Source organism: Bombus affinis, chromosome 14 (assembly GCF_024516045.1).
Source record: "Bombus affinis isolate iyBomAffi1 chromosome 14, iyBomAffi1.2, whole genome shotgun sequence".
Classification (NCBI taxonomy): Eukaryota; Metazoa; Arthropoda; class Insecta; order Hymenoptera; family Apidae; genus Bombus; species Bombus affinis.
Genome location: NC_066357.1, coordinates 9,753,869 through 9,777,969, shown reverse-complemented (window position 1 = coordinate 9,777,969; position 24,101 = coordinate 9,753,869). Strand labels below are relative to the sequence as shown.

At 41.4% G+C, this 24,101-nt stretch overlaps 1 protein-coding gene across 6 annotated transcripts in view; it reads right to left on the bottom strand.

Moving 5' to 3' along the window:
* Positions 1–24,101, bottom strand: part of LOC126924571 (uncharacterized) — a 131,442-nt gene that overhangs the window by 11,694 nt on the left and 95,647 nt on the right. The window contains exons 1-3 of one of the 6 annotated variants that reach the window (XM_050739240.1): positions 7,558–7,871; positions 2,410–2,550; positions 1,432–1,511 (exon numbers count right to left, since the gene is read on the bottom strand). In XM_050739240.1, the coding sequence (XP_050595197.1) occupies positions 1,432–1,473 (42 nt within the window). In that variant the 5' untranslated portion in view covers positions 1,474–1,511; positions 2,410–2,550; positions 7,558–7,871. Of the gene's footprint in view, positions 1–1,431; positions 1,512–2,409; positions 2,551–7,557; positions 7,872–13,835; positions 14,819–15,439; positions 16,795–24,101 lie in introns of those variants that run through there. The other 5 variants (XM_050739242.1, XM_050739239.1, XM_050739243.1 and 2 more) reach the window with 5 other exon arrangements.

The window sequence follows — 24,101 nt, the reverse complement described above, 5'->3', positions numbered from 1 at the left end:
TGTGACGAATTTTTCATTAGGCATCATTTCGTAACGATCATCACGGATATAAAGTGAACAGTTTTATCCCTCCTTCGTTCTTCTCTTGATTTCTAATTTTTGAACGGTACCTTTTACTACCTACTATCTTTAGGGCCTGGCTACCGAGAGCCCGTTAGTCTTTAATTAAGGAAGGGATCTATGAGTAACGCGGCGTCAGCAAACGCAGTTCACTGAAATTATGGCCCATTATCAGAATTGGTAGCCGCAGTTCAGTATGTTCTAGAGTTTAATTGGCTTACGAAAGAAATGGCTAGCAGATAAGAGACAACGTGCGAAGAATCGTGCGAATAGTTGGGCGGTGTAATGGGTGTAGGATTATGTACAGGTATTCCAACTATCCGCATGAGCCACTGTAACTTAATAGTATCCGTAACTCGTTTTTCACGTTCATGGTCTAATAACTTACTCTCCTTGTCTAATGGTTGTATGTAAATTCGCGTATGTATGTAAACTTTCGGTCGATACAATATAGTCAGATCAGATATTACGCATGTTGCAGCTTTCTTACAATTCTCGAGTCTCATTGCATTTTATTATATATATATATATAATTTATAATGCCAGTCTAGTATTAATGCTAGAGGTATTTATGCTTTCTAGATATTTAAATAGATCAAGCTTAAAATCGTTTACAAAATTTTATCATTTTACGCTTTATTCCTTATGATCTGTTTTATTATCGTAACTTTCTGGCTCAAGTGTCAAGACGTGAAACGTATTTGCAGTGTAATTTTCTCTTGACGCTTAAACTTTGATTGTAAATATGCACATTAGATGCTAATCCCCGTTTTGTCTTCATTATTCACTCAGGCAAGCTTAATAATAATCGTTCGTACATTATGCGAGAAAGTAGCATACTTTCAGTCGGATGTTACAGCGTTGCGTGATTATTAATTATTTGAACCATTCGATAGCCTTTGAACCGGAAGTTCGATTACCTCGACTCGATCTGTACATATCCATCTACCAATAGTTCACAAATAATCGATAAACGTGTTCTTTCTATATGAGTTACCGTTAGGTCATATCGAATAATACTTTTCATATGGGCTTATTCGCGCTATTATTCTCTCGCTTAAGCTATGGCAAAAACTATATATTATTGTACCGCGGATTATTATATTTTTATCAATATAACTAAAGAAACGGAACTTGGATAGGAATTTGTTTCATCCACTAAGTATTATAATAAATACTTTGGATTGAATATTTCATATATTTTTGCATATTACATACTTAACACCGTCATATTTCCCATGAGAAGATAAAAATCCGTACTATAGTTACTAACTGTGTATACCTACATATATTTGCTCAAGCTATAATGAATCTTTACCGCAAGCTATTGTAAATCTACTTGTATGTACAGAGATTAGCAATATTTCTCACCATATAGATCAGCATACGTAGCAACCTCCACACCCCTGGCATCCTGGAGGTCCCAGCCTCTCACGATGAGATACGCTTTTCTGAAAGCACGAACGTTTTGTCGTTAGAGCATGCCTTAATTTATTGTAATCGTATGCAGGCGAGCTGACTCTAAAAGGAATTTGCAGCCGGATCTATTTTAATTTATCCGACCACCATGGTCTAGCGAGCAAATTAACTGAACACCGTCCGTCAGGTCGCGGTTCGAATCCCAAGGAGGTCTCGGCGTAAAATTGATTTGCCGAGAGAAATCATGGTTATGGGGTTTCGAGCGTACGCGTGCTCAATCCGTTCGGTAGAATTAGGATCCGCGACGTTTACGATCAGTTTCAGATAAACAAGATTGATTGATTCGGTTATATTGTCTTTTCATAGCCATTTCAATCTGATTTTTTTACCATCGTTGTGTATAAAATCTACTATAATTGGCAGTACAACGTCCGTCTAACGAATTTTAACATAAGTTGTATTTTTCTTTTTCATTTTGGACGCTTTTCTCATATATTTCACGTATCGCGTATTTTATACACCACAGCGACGTTACCATTCGCAAACTTATTGCCACGTCCAATGTAGACATTGAAGGAAGCATAGAAGTCAAAGCACGAACGAGACAAATGACTTTCGCGTAACGAGTTTCGTGTATTTTCGTGCCAACACAAAATGGACTGGAACTTCTATTCTTGATCAATGTTATTCTACGCGATAATTGTCGTTCGACTGATATATCGGTTTATCGCGCGAGATCCATTGCGAGGATAATACAAGGTTGAACGTTGTCTCTTTCCCGAATGAAAAAAACGACGCTTAAAAGCACGGAGGAAATTACAACTGGTAGTTTGTTTTGTAGTTCGTGCCTGACCTATTTAGAAACGACACTTTGTTGGTTCGAATGTAGCTGAAACGAAGTCGCTAATGAATCGATAAGCGATACGTTACCGGTTCGGCCAGTTCCTCGTTCCTTTGATCACGTCTCTAATACTGCCTTTGCGTACAGCAAATCCTACGATCAATCAGAGTAGTCAGTATTTTGCTCCGTAATATATTTCGCTCCACGATCCGTATCACCTTCGGGTGAAGCTAAACGAACGAGAGGAAATGATAATTACAGGGAAGACCGATCGTCTGCTTCATTTTATTTGCTATGTCATTCGGATGGCTAGCAATAAACAAGTAAAAGGAGCGTATAATTCAACCTTGGGTATCTGGTGCCGATTCATGTTAGACGAGCGAACTGATCGATTTGAGATTTCAATTTCATGCGTGGGAAAATGAAACGCGCTGGTTAAAGCGATATGGGTATCCGGGATTAAAAGGAAAATAAAACGTTCGCGAGATAAAAATAAAATTAACGATCGCGTATCCAGACTGAAACCTGTTCTCCGCAACCATTCATAAAACTCGACGACTGTGGTCCATTTTCGCGGTAAGCCATTTATGAGTAGCTTAAGCCGATGGATTTTCAACGTTACAATCGGCGGTACACATCAATCATTGACTGTATAATGGACCAACCGTCGATGATTCAGCGATTAGCTTTACGATTGTCACGAGAGTCGATAATAAATTTTTAGCGGTCGTTGCGTCACGATTCTCAACGGCAAATCGAGTCGGAGCTGATCAGCGGCTTGCCGAGTCTACTGTTTTTTGTCAAATTAAATGCATCGCTTCACAGAGCTTTCAATTGACAGCGACCGCCTTACAACCTTGTTCTCTTAATAACCAAATGATCGTGGCGTTACGACTGTCCCAAGCGATTTATTTTGTTTTCCTTCCAGCCTCAGCTTTCAACGGTCTTTGACCGTTTTTTATTCTTCGACTATCGACTATAACGAGCGGTTCGACGCTTTTTCATAGTCTTAAATGTTGTCTCATCGAAGTAGATTAGTAATTGGTAATTTTCAAAGAACTTAATCCTCACAAGGGTACCGTTTTTGTCGAACTCTATGAATCGACCTAACTTTAATTTCTGGAAATATGCTTCTTCACGCTTCCTTTTTCTTATTACATTTCGATACAATTTATTAGTTATATACATTACGTAGATCGTTACGTAGATCTAATTTCAATACTCATTTGTTAAATATTTATGAAGGGGACAAAAATAAATGGACACGTAATGGAAGTAGGTATCAATGAAGTTTCGTCGAACATGGCTTGTTTATACAAAAATGTAAGTATTAATTTCGATTTTTCACTAAATAACTTATAATACTACGAGCATATGTAATAAATAAAACTGAAGTATATAAACTATAAATCAGTTCGATTAAAATTCATTGATACTTCCACTACTTGTCCACTTATTATTCTCGTCGACTGTATTTACATAATCATCGATGTACACGTCGCGACGTCACGTTGCCAATTGTTAGGCTTGCATCGTAATACACGAAACAAAAGGAAGAAACCAGCTGGCGTATATCGGCGAACAGCTGAGTACGACGCTGTTATGCGGACGACGTTAATTAAAATTGAGTTTACTACTGTGTTGTACGCGTAAGTGGCACGTCACAGATTACGAATAATATAGTTGAACGTCAGCGGCGTTCGTGAGTCGACATGTGTAGTAGACAGCGTGTCGACTGGATACTAAGAATGCCGTATCGCTAAGCATGTTTTAATTAACGCAGTGGCAACGCTTACAAACTGAAATGGATCTCATTGCGATCGATTCGAATCTGCATCGGGGCATACCGAACAATTGCCACTGCTAATGCGTTAACAGAGTCACAGTTAATGATTCGTGGCTATTATCGAATGGCTACCGTTTCGTGTTTATTCTCGCGGAACGATCGGCGAAAGCAAACTCGATGAGCGCAAGAATGCCGTAAAATCATGCGAATAGCATTCGAATTAAAGTACAGATACAAAATTCGTTATGCTCCGTTTTGTCGAATTCCTTCTTAACGTATCGTTTCGTTATTCTTTGGCCCCGAGAAGCTTACTACATACAATACGTATTTTTGTAGTTCGTGAGAAACGGTACGTCTATACCGATTAATGTCTATATGAAATAATAGTCCGAAATGCTTTACCATGCAGGAGAATGGAGATATGAATGAGATTGTAAACACAATTCGAAGAAAATGTTCTTTACCTCATAAATTTTAATGCGGTTGTTTCTGCGAACAGGAAATGTTAATTGACTAATTATAGCGAAGACATAAAAGCAGCCTGACCTATATACATACGTATCTTCTTTACCTTAGATTTTTAGCGTTAGTCGGCCGAGAATCGGCCACGCAACTGATTGACATGTACCAATATCCTTTAATTATCAACTCTATGTAATGCACATAAAAGATTACGACGCGATTATCGTCGCCATCACGACGGTCGTTTCTATCGTTGATGTCGTAATCATTATCGTCAGCACGGTTATTTACATTGTAACTGCTATTCTTGTGTTTGTCGCGTGTTATAGTTCGCAACAAGGTTCTCACGTGCTTCCGATTTTGGTGCATGAAAAATCAAACCTTCCGCGTGCCATCAATTATTTGCCGTTTAAACCGATCGAGATAACGATCATCCTATGATCGTTCCCGGATACGCAGGGTCATCTCGCTGGAGTTCCCATAGTACGCAGGAATTATTGCTCGCGAACCTGTGAAAGATTACAAATACCGAACGTAGAATGCACGAAACGTATCTTCCGAGTATCACATACATGTCTATTTATGTGCACGAAGTTTTTAACGAGGATCGTTCGAAAGGTAGGCGAGCTAGACATTCTTGCAATGTCTCAAAGTTGGAATGCTTCGAACGATCGGTTACGTTAGGGGCTTGTTCGTATCGCCGCGGCGCCATAACGGTGTCCCCAACTTACTACTTCTGCGATTAGCCAGATAGATCCCACGTTAATAATTCCCCGTGGCATCCTTTCATGAGATCCCGAGTACGTCCTTTCCCAGACGATTCTCTGTTTCATCGACTCGAGCATCCGCGAATAAAACCGGACGCGAGCTACGAGCACGCGTGCCACGGCATGATGATTTGTCTTGGCGAATAAATCGCAGTACAAATCTCTTGATCGCATTAGTTACGCGAGATCAGCTCTTCCGCTGTTGTACAGCTTGATTTTCCGTTGTGTTAAAATGTCGCAAAATTACCGTTTTATTACTGCTTGAATATTGAAACACGATACCAAAGAATATACTTCGTTTCATGTAATATCTACGTTTATTTCATAGCGTGTATAAATTATTTAAATATATTTCGCGGTTTTCGTGTTATTTACTGGTTTATTATTCTTTGGTTCTTAGAACTTGAATTTAACTCGAGCTAAAATTGGCGTTGATTAAATGTATAAATGATTGCTGTTGGAGATAATTTTTACTTGCAAGATATTCGTAATTTTTAATTACAATGACCGAATAAAGGAGGTCTTCAATTTAATTATTCGCTAGTAATAACAGTTCACGGTGCTATAATTATGACGCACTTTTATATTAATTTGTTCATGGATATCGTAAATCTTTCAGCAATTAAAAAATTTTTTTGAATGATGCGTATAATTTACCACATTCCTGAGAGTAAGTAATACAAATCTTCCCAGTACTAAACAGTACTTAGTACGTTACCAATGATTTTACTTAAATCCTCATGTGGGCAATGTTCACGAGAAATAGTAGATAGTGTAAAATAATGTAGAATATTTAATTCCCCAACTATTGGATATTAACAAATAGATGTTAAAAATAAAAATAATAATACAAAGTTTAGGTTCGAAATTATATATCCGGTCTCGTGTAGTTCGAGGCATCTCCTCACACTGACGCGATAATTTCTTAGTGTTTCGTGCACCTAAACTATTCGTAGTATGTGGGAGAGACGTATTATTTCATCACGGAGAGATACATAGATTTCCCATAAACAACGTACGAGTAGTGGAGCCAGGACTAAAGTCATTAATTCTTATATCCCTGGGTAATTTGTAAGTGTCACCAAAGCCAACGGTAACTTATTCCAAAACTATCAGGGAGTTGAATCGAGTAAAAACCGAAACAGATACGCGTCTTCTGATCATCAGGCACTAACGACGCGAGACAAACTCGTTCCTTGGCAAAAAGTTTCTTAGATTCGATCATAAGCAACGATTAATTATAATCGCGTACAAATGTAAATATCGTTTCTTAAACGATGCGTCTACCGCGCAAGTGGCAATTACCGCGATGAGAAATGATAGAATTATTCGAAAAAGTCTGTCTTAATGGACGTTTAAATCAAGCGACTTTTAAATGTGTTTCTTGAATCTCGGCGCTCTTGAATAAACGGTACCATTAAAATGGTTCAGTGAAAACTACATTTACACTGTGGCAAATGTACAGCAGATACTTACGTGAGATAATTATAATATGGATCTGAATATTTCAAATTTGTCGTCATTTAGATATCCATGTGGTTTAACTACACCTTGCTTAGAAGATTTAAAACGTCGTTTGAAAAGAAGAATATTTAACGATAGTGTGTAACTTCAGGTGCTTACGTTGGTAGTTACACGATGTATGTGGCATTATTTTCATACGATACAATTTCAAATTTGGTACTTTACCTACTGTGTATTACATAATATATCGTTTGAACAACTTTAACAACGATTAGAAAATCCCCAAATGTATATTCTATTAAATACGTAAAAATATACTGTAAATATCTATTATTTCCTAACAATTATCGAAGATGCACTAACTATTTTTCAATTCTTAAGATATAATAAATTATTCATGTAACGAATCATAAACGTTATTCACGTTAATTATTCTAAGTAATGTATTATACCGTAACTGTACTGTAATACCATTAATTATCACGATACGTATTATATATCACGATATATATCATTTTTATATATATTAAGAACTATACATTTATCATACGTAATTACCAAGGAATACCTTTTACACCGTAAAACCCTTAAATGGTAAAACAACATTATTGCAAAGGAAAATCCATCGAATAATAAGATTCTAATGATCTAATAAATTACCTTATAAGATACGATTGTAATAAGAGCAAAAATACAAATCGTTATAGAATAGATCTTCGAATTTTAACGATTATATACTATAAATAGAACGTATTTACCATTAACGATTCCGATCAAACAGTTGGTAATAAGATGTAGTTAAAAATATGATAGATAGGCGATTAATCCCTTCCGGCGGATAGATAAAACGATCTAAAATAATGCTCTGACCAGCGTGACCTTTAGAATACGTGTCTGGCCGCAACTGTTGCCTCGATGCCGGTGTCGAAGAATTTATTGCTCGATAAATCGAAGAGGATACAAAGAGAAAACGAGACGAGCTCGCAACACGAGCGTAGTATGGAATGGAAGAGATTCGTACGAGCACTAACTGGACGAGTAATCGACTTTACGATCCATTCACCGTGCGGTCGAGATCGGTTATGTTAACATTAACGGTTAATATGACCCAGTGATGGTTGTTGCGGCACAGAGGACAGCCGGCACAACGATGAGCAATTATCGCATGTGTTATGTTCATCTTGCGTACCGATCGTCTCGAACGAAGGCTGCGTGGTAGCCGCGTATTACGCGAGCTACACGCGCCCTGTGCATTCGACCATGTGAATGCACTCGCGGTGTACGCTTATGTAAATGTAGACGTACACACGGTCAGATAAGAGCATCGTGAATGGAAAGCTCGGCAATACGCGTGTCCGAACCAGACGAGTTTCCATCCTATAGAAGACGAAGGTAATTAACGCGCGGACATCGTGTTACGAAGTCACAGCTATCGTGAACCCGTTACCGCCGTTTCAGTCAGGTGTTCTCAAGGAGATCGCGCGTCCTTCTTCTATTAATAGGTGAAAATCAATTTGATCTGTCAAGAGAGAGAGATCGTCGACATATGGACAAGGAAGTAGGTCCTTCATTGTGGCGAACTGAGAATTTACGATTACGACGAGTTGTATCATAGCGATGTAGCCTACATCTGTTACATAAAGAATAGAAAGCTTTTGCACATCCGGGATGCGTTAATTTGATAAAATATAAGAAGATCGTAGAGACTTACGTCGACGGCTACGCTACCCGTAAGTATACCGATTTTCCATGGTGCCGTGTTAATTCGATCGTTCTCTTCTTCGTCAATGACGAAGGAATTATTATACAGAAGAGAGTTAAAGGAAGCCGAAAGGCGCTCGTTGATCTGTCGAGATTCAGGATAGCACGGTCCAACGAATTCTAAGAGCAGCTTGGCGTGTCGGGGCAGCAATCGTTTACCGCAAAACCGACAGCTGTCGCAAATCATCATTATCTTCGTTCAGCCTGGCTACAGAAACCAGGAGCAAGGAAGAAACTAGGTTAACGCTGTGACGCGCCACGCTGCTCCGTTTCCGCGCGAGGTCTGCCTGCATTAATCCGTTTCTGTATGGGCAGCGGTACGGATTTTTTTTTATATCTGCCGTTGTGATTCGGTTAGAAATTAATGAGAGAATCTCCTTGTAGACTGGCATCTGGTAACGAGCGTGAATCATATACGCGTAACGCGTAGATGGACAAGCGTGTAAAGGACCGGCGCACCGCGCCGTTGGAAATAGTTTCAGTGTGCCGGTTGCGAGCGCGGATAGCGTGTCAAATGAACGTAATACCGTGGTAGATAATGGATAATGGCACGAATCTACACCAATACCGGTTTTCATGTAGGAGAGCATGCACGCGTCCGCTCGAATCGTCCGCTGTAAATGATACGCGGCCGCGGTGTACGCGCACGCACGCGCACCGCATAACCCCGCTCCGATTACGTTTTCCACTAGTATTTGCGACGCTTGATGCGTAAAGTATTATAGGCTGCGCAACCATCTAGCCACTATTGCCAGCGCCAGAATGCGATAACGTTCGCGATATATATGAACTCCATGGGCCGTGGAAATCGACCGATGATCGATATCACCGTTTTCACCGTGCGCGACCGACATGCTGCGCGAAAATCCGAAAGCTGTGAAATCTGTGAGAGCCGTCACCTACGGTTTAGCCGATGCTTTAATGCTGTCAGGAGAGCTCTGCCGCGGACAATCCGATTAGGGGTAATTATGCATCTAGATCGGACAATATTGCGTATTAGGGGCCCGATTACAAACTTGAAAACGTCGGACGTTAAAATTAATACATCCATGGATTATTCTAACGATGGAACAGTGTTGTTAGACCTCGTGCAAAATGTTTTTAATTTTCGAAATCTTCGTCTGCTTAGAGATATAAGGACAAAAACAAAGATTAATCGAACGGCGACAGTAATTTGTTTGGCTATTAACAAAGACAAGTTCGAGAAGAGCTTCGAAATGTTGGAGCTCAACTATGCTGAACTGAAAAAAATTAAATAGTCGCTAAAATGGAAAGAAAATACTTTTTCATTTACCCTATTGATATAGCATGATACTTGAAATGGGTCACCATAACCAAAGAATGTATCTGATGAAATCCCAAGGCGTCAGAAATAAAGAGCAATATAAAAGTGGTAGGAAACGAGGAAGATGATAATTTCGTATTCGCAATTCGCTGAAAAGTACATAGTTTGGAGATTGCAATTGCGCCGCAAGTTTCTTGTATTCGAGCGTAACAGCACGTGAGAGGGACAAGCTTGCAAACTCAAGCGACAGACATTAGTATTCGTAATAAAGCAGCGTGTTGCTGCACGCCGAAATTCATGAAACACGAGTCAGAAGTATCGCTTGGCCCGTGACACTGTTCGCGGTACACAACCGGTCGTTATTTCTTGCCATGTGTAGCGCCGTGTCGACAAATAGACAAAGTTGCGGTATGCTAATATTAATTCCTCGAGAAATTACATTGGCAAACGAATGCAAAGTTATGTCGGGCGTGATCTCAATGCCACCGCCGTGCCGCGTCGCCGCTCCGCGGCCAGGAGGTTGAATGCCCCCGTACAACGTACGGATTAGTGCTTGGTACCAGCGTAATCGTATGCCTGGTGAATATTTCATGAAGCGCGGAAAAAAGAGATGACACCTGTTCGAAAACCGTTAGCGTACTCCTTTTGCCCGCCAACGACGGGACGGCGATGGCAAACGGACGTTCGGCGACTTATTTCGATGCAAATTTTAAAAAGAATGCGCGTCGCGGGTAAGTTTCAGGAAGCAGTTACGCGTGCACCGTGTCTTCGGGTACCCTTAATAAAACCGTAACGTCTGACGAATGGCACGAGATCCTCCGACTAATCGTTTCGTGTAAATTATTAGACAACCGGCAGTCATCTAACGCGCGTTGCTCAGTCGAGTAAAGTAATGCCAAATTTTATCGAAAAATAAGAAGACGAAGACGCTAATGAATTTAATGATATACCGAGAATGGAAGTGATTTAGAAACCACATGTTTCTTCGGTTATTATGGCCATTCTTTTTACGTGACTTTTATTACGGGTTTTACACAACTTATTCAAGTCCGGTTACTTTCGCGAGCACTGTTCCGAATTAACAAATGGCCCAAGAATTTCCTGGCATTTTTTCCCACGCGCGCCGCTTTGACATTTGGTAACCAAATGATTCATTACGTTTTATTACTTTTATACCTTGTACGATTATAGAAACTCGTCATAGATCAATTAGTATGAAAAATTTGTTATCGACCGTCATTCTAAATGCGAAAGAAGCTGTTGGAAAATGTCTACTGCTAACATTGATATTCATGCGTGCTTGGAATTATAAGTTCAAACGAAGACCCTCGGAACGATCCAGGAGATTTATGCGATATTTCAAAGTGATTGTGAGTACGTGATCGTACTCGTCGTGCTCGGGAAAAGTAGTTCAAAGTATTCAAAAAGAGGGTTGAGAAACTCGAGCATGAGCCGAGAAAAGTACGTTTCTATATCGGTAACGGCGATGGATACCGATGAAGATCCAAAATGCTAGTTTCAAGGTTTCGCGTCATTGAAGAAAAAATCTAGATCTATTCTACAAAATCGGAAAAGGTGTACAAAGTTGAAAATTGGATGCCCTATTAACTTAATGGTTAATAAGACCAAGATCAAGACGACGCGAGACTGCAACAGAATACAGGATCTTGGATCATCTGTGTATCTTTTTACAAGCAGAAGATAAAAAGTGGTGGAATACATATATAACACACTTATATCATATTGGGAAAAGATTGTTAAATTTGTCGATGACTATTTAATTTAATCGTCGATAATACTTTACACTTCGAGCTGTTAAAAATAAAATATATCAAACGATTTGATACAGGATAACGATTCCTGTTTTAAGATAAAGTCGTGAACGTTTTATAGCCGATCGTTTGTCTGATATTTTTATGTTTATTCTATTCAATATATTCTTTCGATTAAGTCGATTAGTTAAATAACTAATCAGTGCCAAATTTACGGCTTAGGAAAAAAATATATTGCAGACATTATCAAACGATAATATATTTTGACATGTAATTTCTTTTTACAATCGAATAAACTGTGAAAACAAATTCTGTTTTTACGGTTCTGAGTGGAGGAAGAGAAAAACGCAGTCTTTCTCTCTCAAATATAAACTCTCAAAATATTGCTCGAAGAATGCTCGTTGCAATTAGGTCCACGATGACATAAAATCGATCGACTCGGAGTATCTTCGAAACGAATGTTCGGCCAGCGTCCAAATGTAGGCAGATGTATAAAGTTCTTTTGCTTATGCGTGTGAGTATATTTGAAGTCGGCCTGTGCATCGAACGAACCTGAATCGGTCTCCCTAGTCGACCTCCTTCCCAGAATCGTATAATAGCTCGGTAGCTGCATCTATATGCAACGCGTTGATACAACGCAAACTCATCAAGAGTGCAAAGAATTCGGCTATTCGCAAAACGTGGCACGAATGATACGCTTTGTTAACGCGAAGAGCAACGTTGTGCGACTTGGATTTTCCTAAGACCGATTGTCCCGATTGCGGGTGGATTCTGGAAACGCGTTACATCTTACATCACGTGTTTCCGCGCGAGGAAGTCTGCAATTCTGTTACGTTCTCCGAATCATTTTAGACGCAATCGTGGATTCTTTAATATTTTTATCGACAACGAGTTTCTTAAGTTTGAGAAAATGTAAAAGATATCGATATGCATAATTTCTGATCGTAAGTGTATGTCAAAGTATTTTTTGTAACGTTAAAGATCTTTTTGCTCGTTAAGAAGAGTGAAACTGTGACACAAAGAAGATAAGGATCGTAGCAAAGTTAAGCTTCCTAGGATTTGCGAACGTGTACGTGAACGTCATCCGTTTTTCATCGTCCCTCGCACGTGGGAATCTCGACTTTGCGACCAGATAATCTTTATCGCGTGTCGAGACATCGTTGGACTAAAAGGTTCGCGCGATTCAGTCAGCTTACTTTTTCAAGCTTAACGGAAATTTAGATCGTTGGCGTTTCTCATCGATCTTTTAATGTTTCGTCGTCGCATTTCTCCGGTTAGAAGGTTGACAGTGTCCTTAACATGGACTAAAGACGCACTAACCGAGTATTCGTTGGACCGCTAACCGGAATGCGCGAGCGCTAACTCTTGAGCGTCTCGAAGCTCCGCGAAGCGGTTGGGTGCTCGACTCCGACGATGAATAAGAGAAAGAGAGGTCGACGTAGAAGAAGGAGAGACACGGATAGCGAGAGAAAAAGAGAGAAGAGAGTGGAACAGAGGCCCGCGGGAATGGAGCCTCCGTGCTCGCGATTGAAGAAGATGGCAAATGAGCGAGACAAAGAGGATACCAGGGAGTAAAAGAGAAAGAGAGAGAGAGAGAGAGAGAGAGAGAGAGAGAGAGAGAGAAAGAGACGGTCTCGAAGTACGTGGAGATTCGAGGCACATTGCGCCCAGACCAGCGGCACGAAAATTTGGTGAGGCCTCCTTGCCTGCGGACCGACCACATTCCCTCCCCACCCGATTTCCTCGTACGAGAACCTTATCCGCCTGGCTGTTTCGCCGTGGTCCACTCTATCCGCGTGCGCGTTTATATCGACAGCCGGATCATCGGCCCGGTTTGCATTAACTGTCGCAACCGCGCAGTCCCGCTTGAATGGGAAACCCGTTAAACGAAAACGAACGGCCCATGAAGGAATTCTTTTCCAGAGTTACGAGATCTAACATCTCGAGGATCGTTTCCGTTGACGTTTCGTCTAGTTCACGCAATCTATTTCGGCAGATTCATTAGGAACAGCAACAGGATAATTTTGAATAATTTTGTAATTAATAGGAATTTTCGTGAGATCGTTAGTGGGAAAGAGACAAGTTTGGTTTTATTTCTGCCGTTTAAGACTCCGAGAGCAAATCGAAGGATCAGAGAGTTTTGTTTCGAATTGACGATTGTTCGGCTACGAGAAAGATTAATATTTCTCGTGAATTAGTTTACACGAATAAGGCTCACCTAGCGATCGCGGAGTGCGTGCGGAGTCGCCACGTGTTAGCTGCAGCTTAGCGGCTCCTCGTGCCGCATCCCGGCAGCCGCGTTATCGCCTTATCAAACCCGCCTTCTGCCCTTGTCGCGTGTTAAGCTTGACCGTGCGTGTTCTTTGGCACTGGCCCCTCCTCTTGTTACGTTCGCACACTAATCGTTAGATCCTGCGTTTGAATCACCCAACGATCGACGGAGCACCGTTTATCATCGACACCGGTCGTCGTTCGTATTTTCGGTAATTATTCTCCGTGTAAAATTATTCTCGATACGATGAAACGAGGTCCGTCACTCAACACAATTCACCGGTACCGCGACTTTTCTGCGTGGCGTTTACATCGATTCAATCGCGACGATCGCGCGACGACAACAGATGATCGCTCTCGAGTGGCATACCGCAAATTGGGGCAAACGATCCGATCGGTAACTGTGATTATTCGCGCGGTTCGTTCAGCGGTCGTTCAATGAAGAGTAACACAAAGAGTCCATGAAATATAGTATTTCTCACGGCAAAGAGTCTGTGAACCGATAGTTCTGTTCCGTACGATGGTTTCGCGCTAGGGAAAAGATCGCGCGTGATACAGAGACACGACGAGAGAGAACGAAAATCAAACTCCCGTTCGATCGTAGCCGATGCTGCGACTGAGCATCGATAACGGCAGTGTGGTACCGGTAACGGCAACGGCAACAGCAGCAACGACAAGTAGTGTATCCGCCAAAAGATCCGCGACGTACGTTCGTCAATTTGTCCTCTCCTCCGCTACTACTACCTCCACCTTTCCTCTCTTACTCTTTCTCGCTCTTTTTCTTTCCCCCCCTTTTCTATCCTTCTTTTTCACCCTGCTCTCCCTTTCTCTGTTCCTCCACTTACGAGAGAATACGTAACCACACTGGTTTACGGTTCCGTTCGCGACGAAGATGTTCTGCGGACTGATAACCTGCCGTCTACTTACCTCCGGCAAGCGCCCCTAACGCGCCGAACTCCCTAGCACGACAGGTGCTCCGAAGGAGGAGTGGGAATAAGAGGATGGTCTCGCGGAGGGGACAGGGATAACCTACTCGTAGCGGCGGCAGCAGCAGCGGCGGCGGCGGCGGCGGCGGTGGTAGCTCTTGCCGGCGTATACGCATTGCGAGAGAGAGAATGAGAGGCGATTACGAGGAACGGAGAGAGGGAGGGTTGGGAAAGAGAGGGATGAGAAAGGAGAAAGAGACGGGGAGAGCTGGACGACGACGGCGGCGGCGGCGGCAGGCCGTGCAACCAGCACCGAGCAGACCGAAGAGAAGAGGGCAACGACACCGCATCGCGGGTCGGTGGGCTTCGACACATTTACCGAAAACTACATCGTCACCACCGTCACCGCCACCGATGCCGCCGTTCGGATTCTCCGAATCTCTCGATAATTGATCGATCGATCGACACCTGACCGTCTGTCGTACGATAGATGGAATTTCAACATACCCCTTTAACATACTATTATTTACTAACGCGCTATTTCAAGATTTAACGAATCCAACGAAACAACTCACGTTGGTTTATAGGTCGACGATGTTTCGAAAAACCAGTAAAGGTGTCTTACCTTTCAAAGCGGCCTTTGATCGTCCCTTCAGAATTAAGAATCTCCGAGTTCGGTGATCCGAGTTCACGCTTTTTCCTTAGGTTTATAGGCTGTCGTAAGTTTCGCACGAGAAGGAACGCTAGAAACCAGGGTGCTGGGATTATCATTATTTAGGGAGACGTCGGGTGGTCATTCTCGATCGTTGGCCTCTTTGGGGCACGGCCATTTCGTAGCCGGGCCGCGTTTTCCATCTCCCACCCTCCTCATCTTTGCCGCTATCGCGCCACCTCATCCTTCTCATCCTCTTCCTCCTTCGCTCTTACCCTTCTCTTCTTTCTCCTGTTCGTCTTCTCCCGTAGTCTTATACGTACATGCTTCGCCCTTTTTCTTCCTTTCGTTCATACCTTTTCTCTTTCTTCGACTAGGGCAGCTCCGGGAACAGTGATATCTCAAGAACGATCTGCGATGTGACCCTTTCCTCGTTGCGTTCCACGCTCGGGAAGTCGCGATGACTATTTGCGAGGATATATCGACTGCGATCCCACATCGTTAATCGAATCGTCATCCTCGACGTTTACAGAACCTATTACTCGTTTCACATTCTACCGTTTGATCGATCATGATTTTCAATCTTCCGCTTTTTTCCATCGCGAATCCACACCGCGCAGCGCTAGATGGACAGGGTTGCGTCTCAAACTATCATCCGTCATTTTTCTTCCAGTCGTTATCGGTTCGCTTTTTCTCCTTATCAATATTCCTTCTATTCGTCTATTTTCGTTCTTCCAGTTGCGGCTTCTCTCGTTCTTCGCGCTTCGTATTCGTTCGATATCCAAACGACATCCCCCATCGATCATTCCCTCTTCTCCTGATTTCCGTGTAACTCAGCTAACCGTTAATCGTGACACATTCTTCGCGATAAAAATTGTCGAACCAAGTAAATATGATAATTAATTCAAACGATTAGTTCGATAAATATTCGCCGATAAATATTCATCGGTTAGTTCCGACGAGCTAGCGCGTGTTACATGCTTCACCCTTCGTCGGTGATTTTCAGCGCGACTCGCGAGAAACAGCTTTGGAGAGCTACGTCGATGGGCGAGTACGGCCAACGTTCGACGAAAAAAGAAACATTTTCCGTTTTCAAGATCGCGCTAAAAACCCGATGCAGTCTCTAGCGCGCGTTCTGAGAAGGATCGGGGTCGCGGGACGTCGGCACAAGCGTTCATGTACGCGAGAAGATGCGACGCAAGGCGGGGCGAAGTGCGATGGACGATCCGATCCGATCCAAGGCGAGGCCAGGCGAGACAAGACGAGACGAAGATCAACCGAGGCGTCGTCGCCGTGCGCTTAACTCCCCTATAAGGCAGTTCTTCTCTCTTTGCTACCTCTAGTCACCGTTGTCTCCAGGAGTACGATGCCTATAGCGAGGTGTCCCGAACGCGCGCCACGTGATCGCGCATCATCGATTCTCAACGCCTCGAATTTGCTTATTCTCTTATAACTAGGTTTGTGCTTTTGACAAAATCTTCGGATAAGTACGAATTTTGATGATAAGACTCGCTTCGATTCCGATCGATATATTCCAATGTAAAACGTATCGAATAAAAATCTAATTCATGACTCGTTGCATTATTTTATATTTATGTACCTATTTATATTCTGTTACGCGTATCTACATCTGAATTTGATTTATCGCAAATAAAACGATACAACGTTCGCATAAGCACAATCGTTTCAATCCGTACGCGAAGGTTATTTATTTTCACGGTTCACAAATTTGTATCATCAACTATCTCCTTCCTCTATCGCTTTATGAATGAACGTTCTATATTCGTTTGCATTTAATTATTGTTTTTTTATTCGATTCTTTTCACCTTCTTTCCACAATTATATAACTTGCGTACAATTAACTTGTAGCGTGAATTTTGCAAACTTATATTTTCTACAGTCTCGTTCTTGTCGTGATATACGCTCGTATCAAATATAGTATGTATAGTATATAGTAGTGGTACAATAGAGTATATGTATTGGTAATAGTAATGAAATTTGAGTAATTGTAGGGTTTATGTAAAAAAATTTGAAGCATGTTCTCAAGCCCAAGCAAATGTACAATTTAAGCGAAGATTCGCATTTCTGAAAACATATTCCATAGGTAAGGCTGATAATTCATGAATTTTTGTTTGAATGCTAAGAAAGAGCAAAATGTTCCTTTTAAGTAAATATCTCAGGAACGAGGTTTTCCTTGCGGACAGAAAGTAGAAGTTGAATTCAATTGCTTCGAAGACCGTAATCAACTCAAGCAGTATTCCTTACATGTCACGTATGCGGTAAAACTGTATACGAGTAATAGAATATTTCCTTATCATTGAAAATAATATCCGTATAGAATATAAGAAAATAATAGCCACTGATATAAGTACGTAATTTAACAGATATACGTACATACGGGTATGCGTTACATGAATTCCCCGTAATAAATTCGTGTATGTCAATCTTTGACATTCCATCCTCCTGTTAAAATTTCACAAGAAAAGTAAGAGTAACTAAAGAAACGTCAAGATTTCTATGAATTCCTCAGAAGCGAAATTAATCGACTCTGCTTTTCACAAAATTATCAATTCCGCATTAAGTTTGTCATTGTCGCTTTTTGTATGCATTTTGATTCACGATATTGATCGGCATAGCTTTTCAGCGATTTCGTAAATACATATTTATTTTGAGTTTTTCTTAGAGACAGAAAGAGTCGTAGCCGATGTATCATGTATTTTGTTGTTCTCGGGAAAGTTCTCACGCACGAGGACGGACTCTTTGGCAGCGAGCCGCGATCAAACCTATTCATTGATCCTTGAAACGCGTCAGTAGCCAGAGAGCAGCACAGTTTGGTCGCACGTGGTACGTGAGATGCATTTTCGACTAGTCGTCGTTGCGAAACAGAGCCGCAGACGCCGCTGACCGATAGCTTGTCCCCGTGTACCGATGAATTCTCTTTGGTCGCAATACGCATATTAATGAATTGGCACGAAAGGTGACCGTAGTTGAATCACGGCTCGTTCGATCGTCGTTTAGACGGTGTCACGCGTTGTGTACGCTAATTACTTCTCGGTAACTACTTCCTTGCAAGCTGCCTCGCGTGATTACGCTTGTCCGCTTCAGAGAAACGTCCGGCCCATTAGAATCGTTTTATTCGCTCGAGTCAAGCGAGCCGCAATCGTGTTACTAGTCGATCGTCGACAACGCAAACCCATCGAGACGTCTTCAGGTATCTGAAACTCGCGCGGTCAACTAGCAACCGGAATTTCTTTCGTCTTTTTTACATCATGCAAGAAACGTACAGTAACCTATTGTTCGAGCTACACTTCGGCCACGAACATGCTACGGGAAGTCGATGACGTTTCTTGCGCGCACTTGCGTAGAACTCCTCTTTTTAACCTTGCCGCGATCCTCGAACTTTCATCGTTCTTATCTTAATAAACAACGAGAATTTTCAATGTTTTTAAAAGACATTAGATTCTTTATTTTTACGATGATCGGATAACGTATTCGCGATTCGCCGAGTTTTATTATAATGTTATTAGTACGTTGCACTTTGGTTTGTCGAATAATGCCCTAGTACTGCGTGCTCGTGCCCAATAACTAATAAATGGTTAATCCATAAGTCTTTTGAAAAGGACTAAAATCGCTTTTCAAATCCGTTTGTAAAGCACGCGTTGTGTGTCATTAGTTCATACATTGGTATTCAACGACAGCAGATGATAATGACTTTGTATCCTATATAGAGCGATCAGAGGTATTGAATCGAGGGATTTGACTGAGTTTCGTAATTATTCAAGCGTGAAGTAGAATAGATTTCGGCAGACACGAAACCTTTGCAGAGCCAACGTCAACCATGACTCATTCATCTATGCTACAGAAATCATAGGTACAGACTCTCGAAATTGCCGCTGCGGGCGATTTAACGAAACGTAACAAACAGTGGACAAAAAATTGCGCGGTGTCTATATCACGCGAACGGAGAATCGATCAAATTGATCGTTTTCGCGAGGTCGTTTTATGTATAATTCGTGCATAATTGGTTCAATTTTTCGTAAAAACTGATATACGTTAATCTATTATATTTTCAAACAGCTAGCACTTCGACTAATCTTAGAAATGTACTTCACTACGTATTACGTATAGCACGTAACTTGTAATTTCTATATGCATTTTCGGATTGGCTTCAAATTTACTACTGTAATCACGATAATCGTGTCTGATCGCGGTGTTAACGAGTTTTCAAGAAGCTTCGTATAATGCACATGATATATCCCTAAAAAATTTCTATAGTAAGTGTTCGAGCACTTTCGTGAGCGAGCACTGTACGAGAAGTTAATCTTACGCGAAGATCACATTTTCAAGCAAAACCATGGCAACACTGATACTTTACAATTCCATTTTCGATAAATTGGTTTTCTCGCGCAGAAGGATATCGAGTGCAGAAATAGACGAGAGTACAGTCTCGATATCCTGTTTCTCGTAGCTTGAGTTACCAGATACCTTTTGCGCCTCGGGTGACATATAGCTATATAAGTGGTACACAGGTACCACTAAACTTCGGCCAGGATTCAAACCGGCCAGGTTTCTGACCAAGACCTCGCGGTAACTTACGGCTACGTGCTTTCCATGTATAGGCGTGGAGTGTTCGTTTTCAGGTCAAAAGTTTGAAAGTGGTGCACACGTCGCGGATTCAGCTACTAACGCGAACCACGTTGGATGCCGAGTTCACGAGGCATTGGGCCGACGACTCTTGAGACATTCAAACTGCGTTGTACACGGACGTGTCTGCACGCGAGTTGCATTCGAGATAGTCATGCTTCGAGCTAGTTTCTAAGCGGATCAAAACCGTGATATACGTCTCGTCTACGATTTAGCACGGAACTCACTGCTTATTGGCGCGGATCATGCAGTTTTCTAGATGAGTGGCGCAAGTAAGAGAGAGAAAGACAGAGAAAAGAAGGAGGCTGAAAATTACTTTCGCACGATTTCCCCTCGGGTCCAAGGACGATCGATGTCAAGGTCGTACACTCGCGAATCTTGAGCCAAGTGGAAGAAGACACCCATCGGCGCAACGAATAAGGCAATCGCGAGATGCTCACCGGAATAAACTCTCTTCAACTCTGTGTCGTACATGGAGTGATGGGGACATGGCAACGTGCTTTTACGATAATTCAAGAAACACTTTTCAATCCACGCTTACAATCTCTTGATATTCTCACTTTCAGCGATTCTTCTCGTATTCGTTGATCGAGGTACAGATAACGTGTTTGTCAATTAGCAACGTGGTTCTCTTTGTCATTTTACGAGATGCGTATGAATAATTCAATCATCAAGTAAATGTAGACATTTTCAGACAGAGTTAACTTGGTACGTAGCAGTAATTTTCTCACTGATTTGATTCAAAAATTTGTAATCAATTTATTAGGCAATAAATTTTAATGCACGACTGTGAAATATTACGATAAACGAAGTATTTCGTTTACAAGTTTTTAGATATCTGTGGCTTGTATGATAGTATAAGATCTGGTTTCACAAGTTCACACGAGGTCGTTTTGCATGAATGTTTCTAATACATTCTTGAAAAAAAGACACCTTCATTCTTATAGCTATATATCTAAGTACATATTTCTAAATTTCAATTACAATAGTAAAGTAGATAGAATAGTAAATTTGCAATAGAATAACGATGTAAATGTGCGATGTACGTACTTTAAGGATCAGCGATTTTTATTCGGGTCGATTTTATTACTTGACTCCGTTGCGAGTGGACGACTTTATTTAGCACTTTCCATTAGTTAGCAACCATAATCTTTCCCATCGCGCTCATCTAAAATTCCACGATCTCTATGCACCGGTGATCGTAATGCCTCCACCGAAATCAGAAATCAGGAACAACCGGATGTAGAAGTATTTTATACGTGTCGTGCACTTGGCAGGTATGTATGTAGAACGAAGTGGAGTAAATCGGGCGCATTGCCACGAATAATATGACCCTGACTACGCATTAAAATTCGCGTCCATTTTCTGGCTCCCATGCGCGTGTGCTATTCAGTTTCGGCGTTAATAGAGAAATTATGGAGAATTTATGGGAGTTTTTTTGCTTCAACGTTTATAAACTGGTATTCGGATTTGCTTATCGAGCCATATAGACGGTAATTTCCTACGATAATTTCCTACGGTAATTTCCTAGCTTGCGTCTAGCATTTCTAATGCGAAGGAATTTAATTTATTCTGACGTGTGAAAGACGTAGCTGGAAGGGATCGAGGTTTAAGACTGTATAGAAAAGTAATTGCAAGCGAGCCACGTCTTTAGTGGAATATTAACGCGATTGATGATTCTGAAACGATCTTTTATACATGCGGAATCGCTCTTGACCCACTCTCTCTGGTATGTAATAATGGCTAGTAAATTTATGACTATAACGCGTAGCCGGATATTCGGCTTTTCGCCTTCTACATGCTCAATGAGAACTGCGGAAGCAATATTTTCTCGTTGTTAGTTCTGACTCTTTTGAGACATTTGCAATCGCTACAAAGAGCATTGATACTCTATTTTCCAATGAAGGGGCTTTTTCTATGAAATACTTAAGAAGCATTCAGTGCTACAATAAATACAATGGTGTCTCAATATTTTTTGCAGTCACTGTATATTATCTACTTCCTTCTTTCATTTTCGTTACAACTCCAGTTGTCTATGTAATTCGTTATTATTGTCGAGTGCGGACTTGTACATCGTTTGCATAAATATTTTTCAAAGTTCCTCATTGCATTTCTCCAGTTGCTCCCATATATTTTCGTCTATCTCTTACCTGCTGCTATCTTAAGTAGCTACTATCTGGAAGATCATTTGTTGGCGGGAACTACCAATAAACGTGAACGCGTGCCACGATCATGTCGAAGATTAAGAGTCCTTCTTGCAGACTCTGGCTCGGCATTCTGAATCGGTTAGTCAGTATTCACTATGCACGAGCCGAACGTAGAAAACATTTATTGTCTGCAAATCGTTTCGTTGTAAGGTTGAATTAGCCATTTTAAAGCGGCAGTCTGTTATTGAAGTATGCGAGAATGGGGGACCAAGAAGGAAGAAAAGGATGAATTGACGCTCGCAAACACGTCGTCGTCTGAGTGGTAGCCTATTATTTGTGTAGCTCGCGAGTTAGCTTCGTCCATTACTTCGCATTAACAGAGTGGTCTGTTTCTTCTTCATTTCCTTTGCACTCTTCTTCGTTCTCTCTCTTATGTCGTTTCTCATCTCGCAGACACGTTGCAGGTAGGCTTGTCCCACGATGCAAAAAATGCTTTGTCGAATTCACTCCAGATTCATCATTCTGCTGTGACTCGAACACGCAATTTGGATATTACCGGTTACACTTTAAGCTCTTTTTTCGACGCACGTGTCTTCAAAGTGCGCGGGAACAGCTAATCGCATAAACGCTTATGGTGATTAAGCATGTCGAGCTTATAGCTGTTGTTGTTAACGTACGGTGTAACTTAAATGCTATTTTAAGAAGAACTTTCCAGTCTGCTACATAGTATTAACAATTTCCTTCCGATTTATTTAATGTACATTTTATTTGTCTAATTACTGACGCAATAGTAAAATAGTATTTACATTACTAGTAAACAGTTTTATTATAACACACGAGGAATAATTTTCTTTTATTGCTACACTTTACCGTTACCTTTACGACAATTATGCAATATATATATTTTCTACATTTGTCGTTCGAATAATTTAAATTATTTATTTATTAAATTATGTTTAACAATTGCTGTAATTGTAATCAGTCTTTCACGGGAAAAGAACTTTACGGAGCACGATGTTTAAGAATCATAAAACCGAGATAAGTTAATTTCGCGTCATTAAAGCAGCTGACGTTAAAAGCGATAGTACCATTTGATAAGCTAAAATCATAAAAGAATCTCATGCATATTCATTTATCAATAAACAAGAAACAACCTATTATTTCATAAACGTACAATCAGTAAATAAAACATCAACACGAGAAAAGGTATTTACTCGATGCATGCGTAAATAACGCGAACGATAGCGCGCGAGTGGTTCAATATCTTCTTCGGTCACGTAATAGTCTGTATCGGTTTTACCGGCACAATCGAGACCCGCATAGATTCTATTCCGGTAGGACGGACGGGTAAAGGCTATAAAACATATAGCTGCTTAATCCTGTCAGACGCCTCGGGTGTCAGCGTGACAACGCAAATAGCACGCAACCCGGCCAGTATAAACTGGAAAACTATAGCTGTGGCGGATACGTATCCAGGTGAGTTTCAGCACCGTTTCAAAGATTTCTGCATCGCTTCGGTGAATTTATTGATGATGGTCGCGCGTGATTCGATCCAGCTGGTTAGCACTGTTAGCAGGATATCTCGATTATGGGGAACGAGTTTAGATCCGCGATAGCGGCGAGCTAATTATACGTTGATACGCGCGCGTACACGCATCAGAAAGACCGCTAAGAAGCACGTGCCGGCTGTCTCCGGCGGCTGCAATCTTCCGCGCGGCCGATAGGTATGCCTATTTACCGAGTAGTTGAAATGCGATGGTAATAGCGTGACAGCAAGTGAGACGAATGTTAGGCATGACATCGCACGTGCGCGTCAGCGCTATCCACTGAACCCGCCGTAGGCG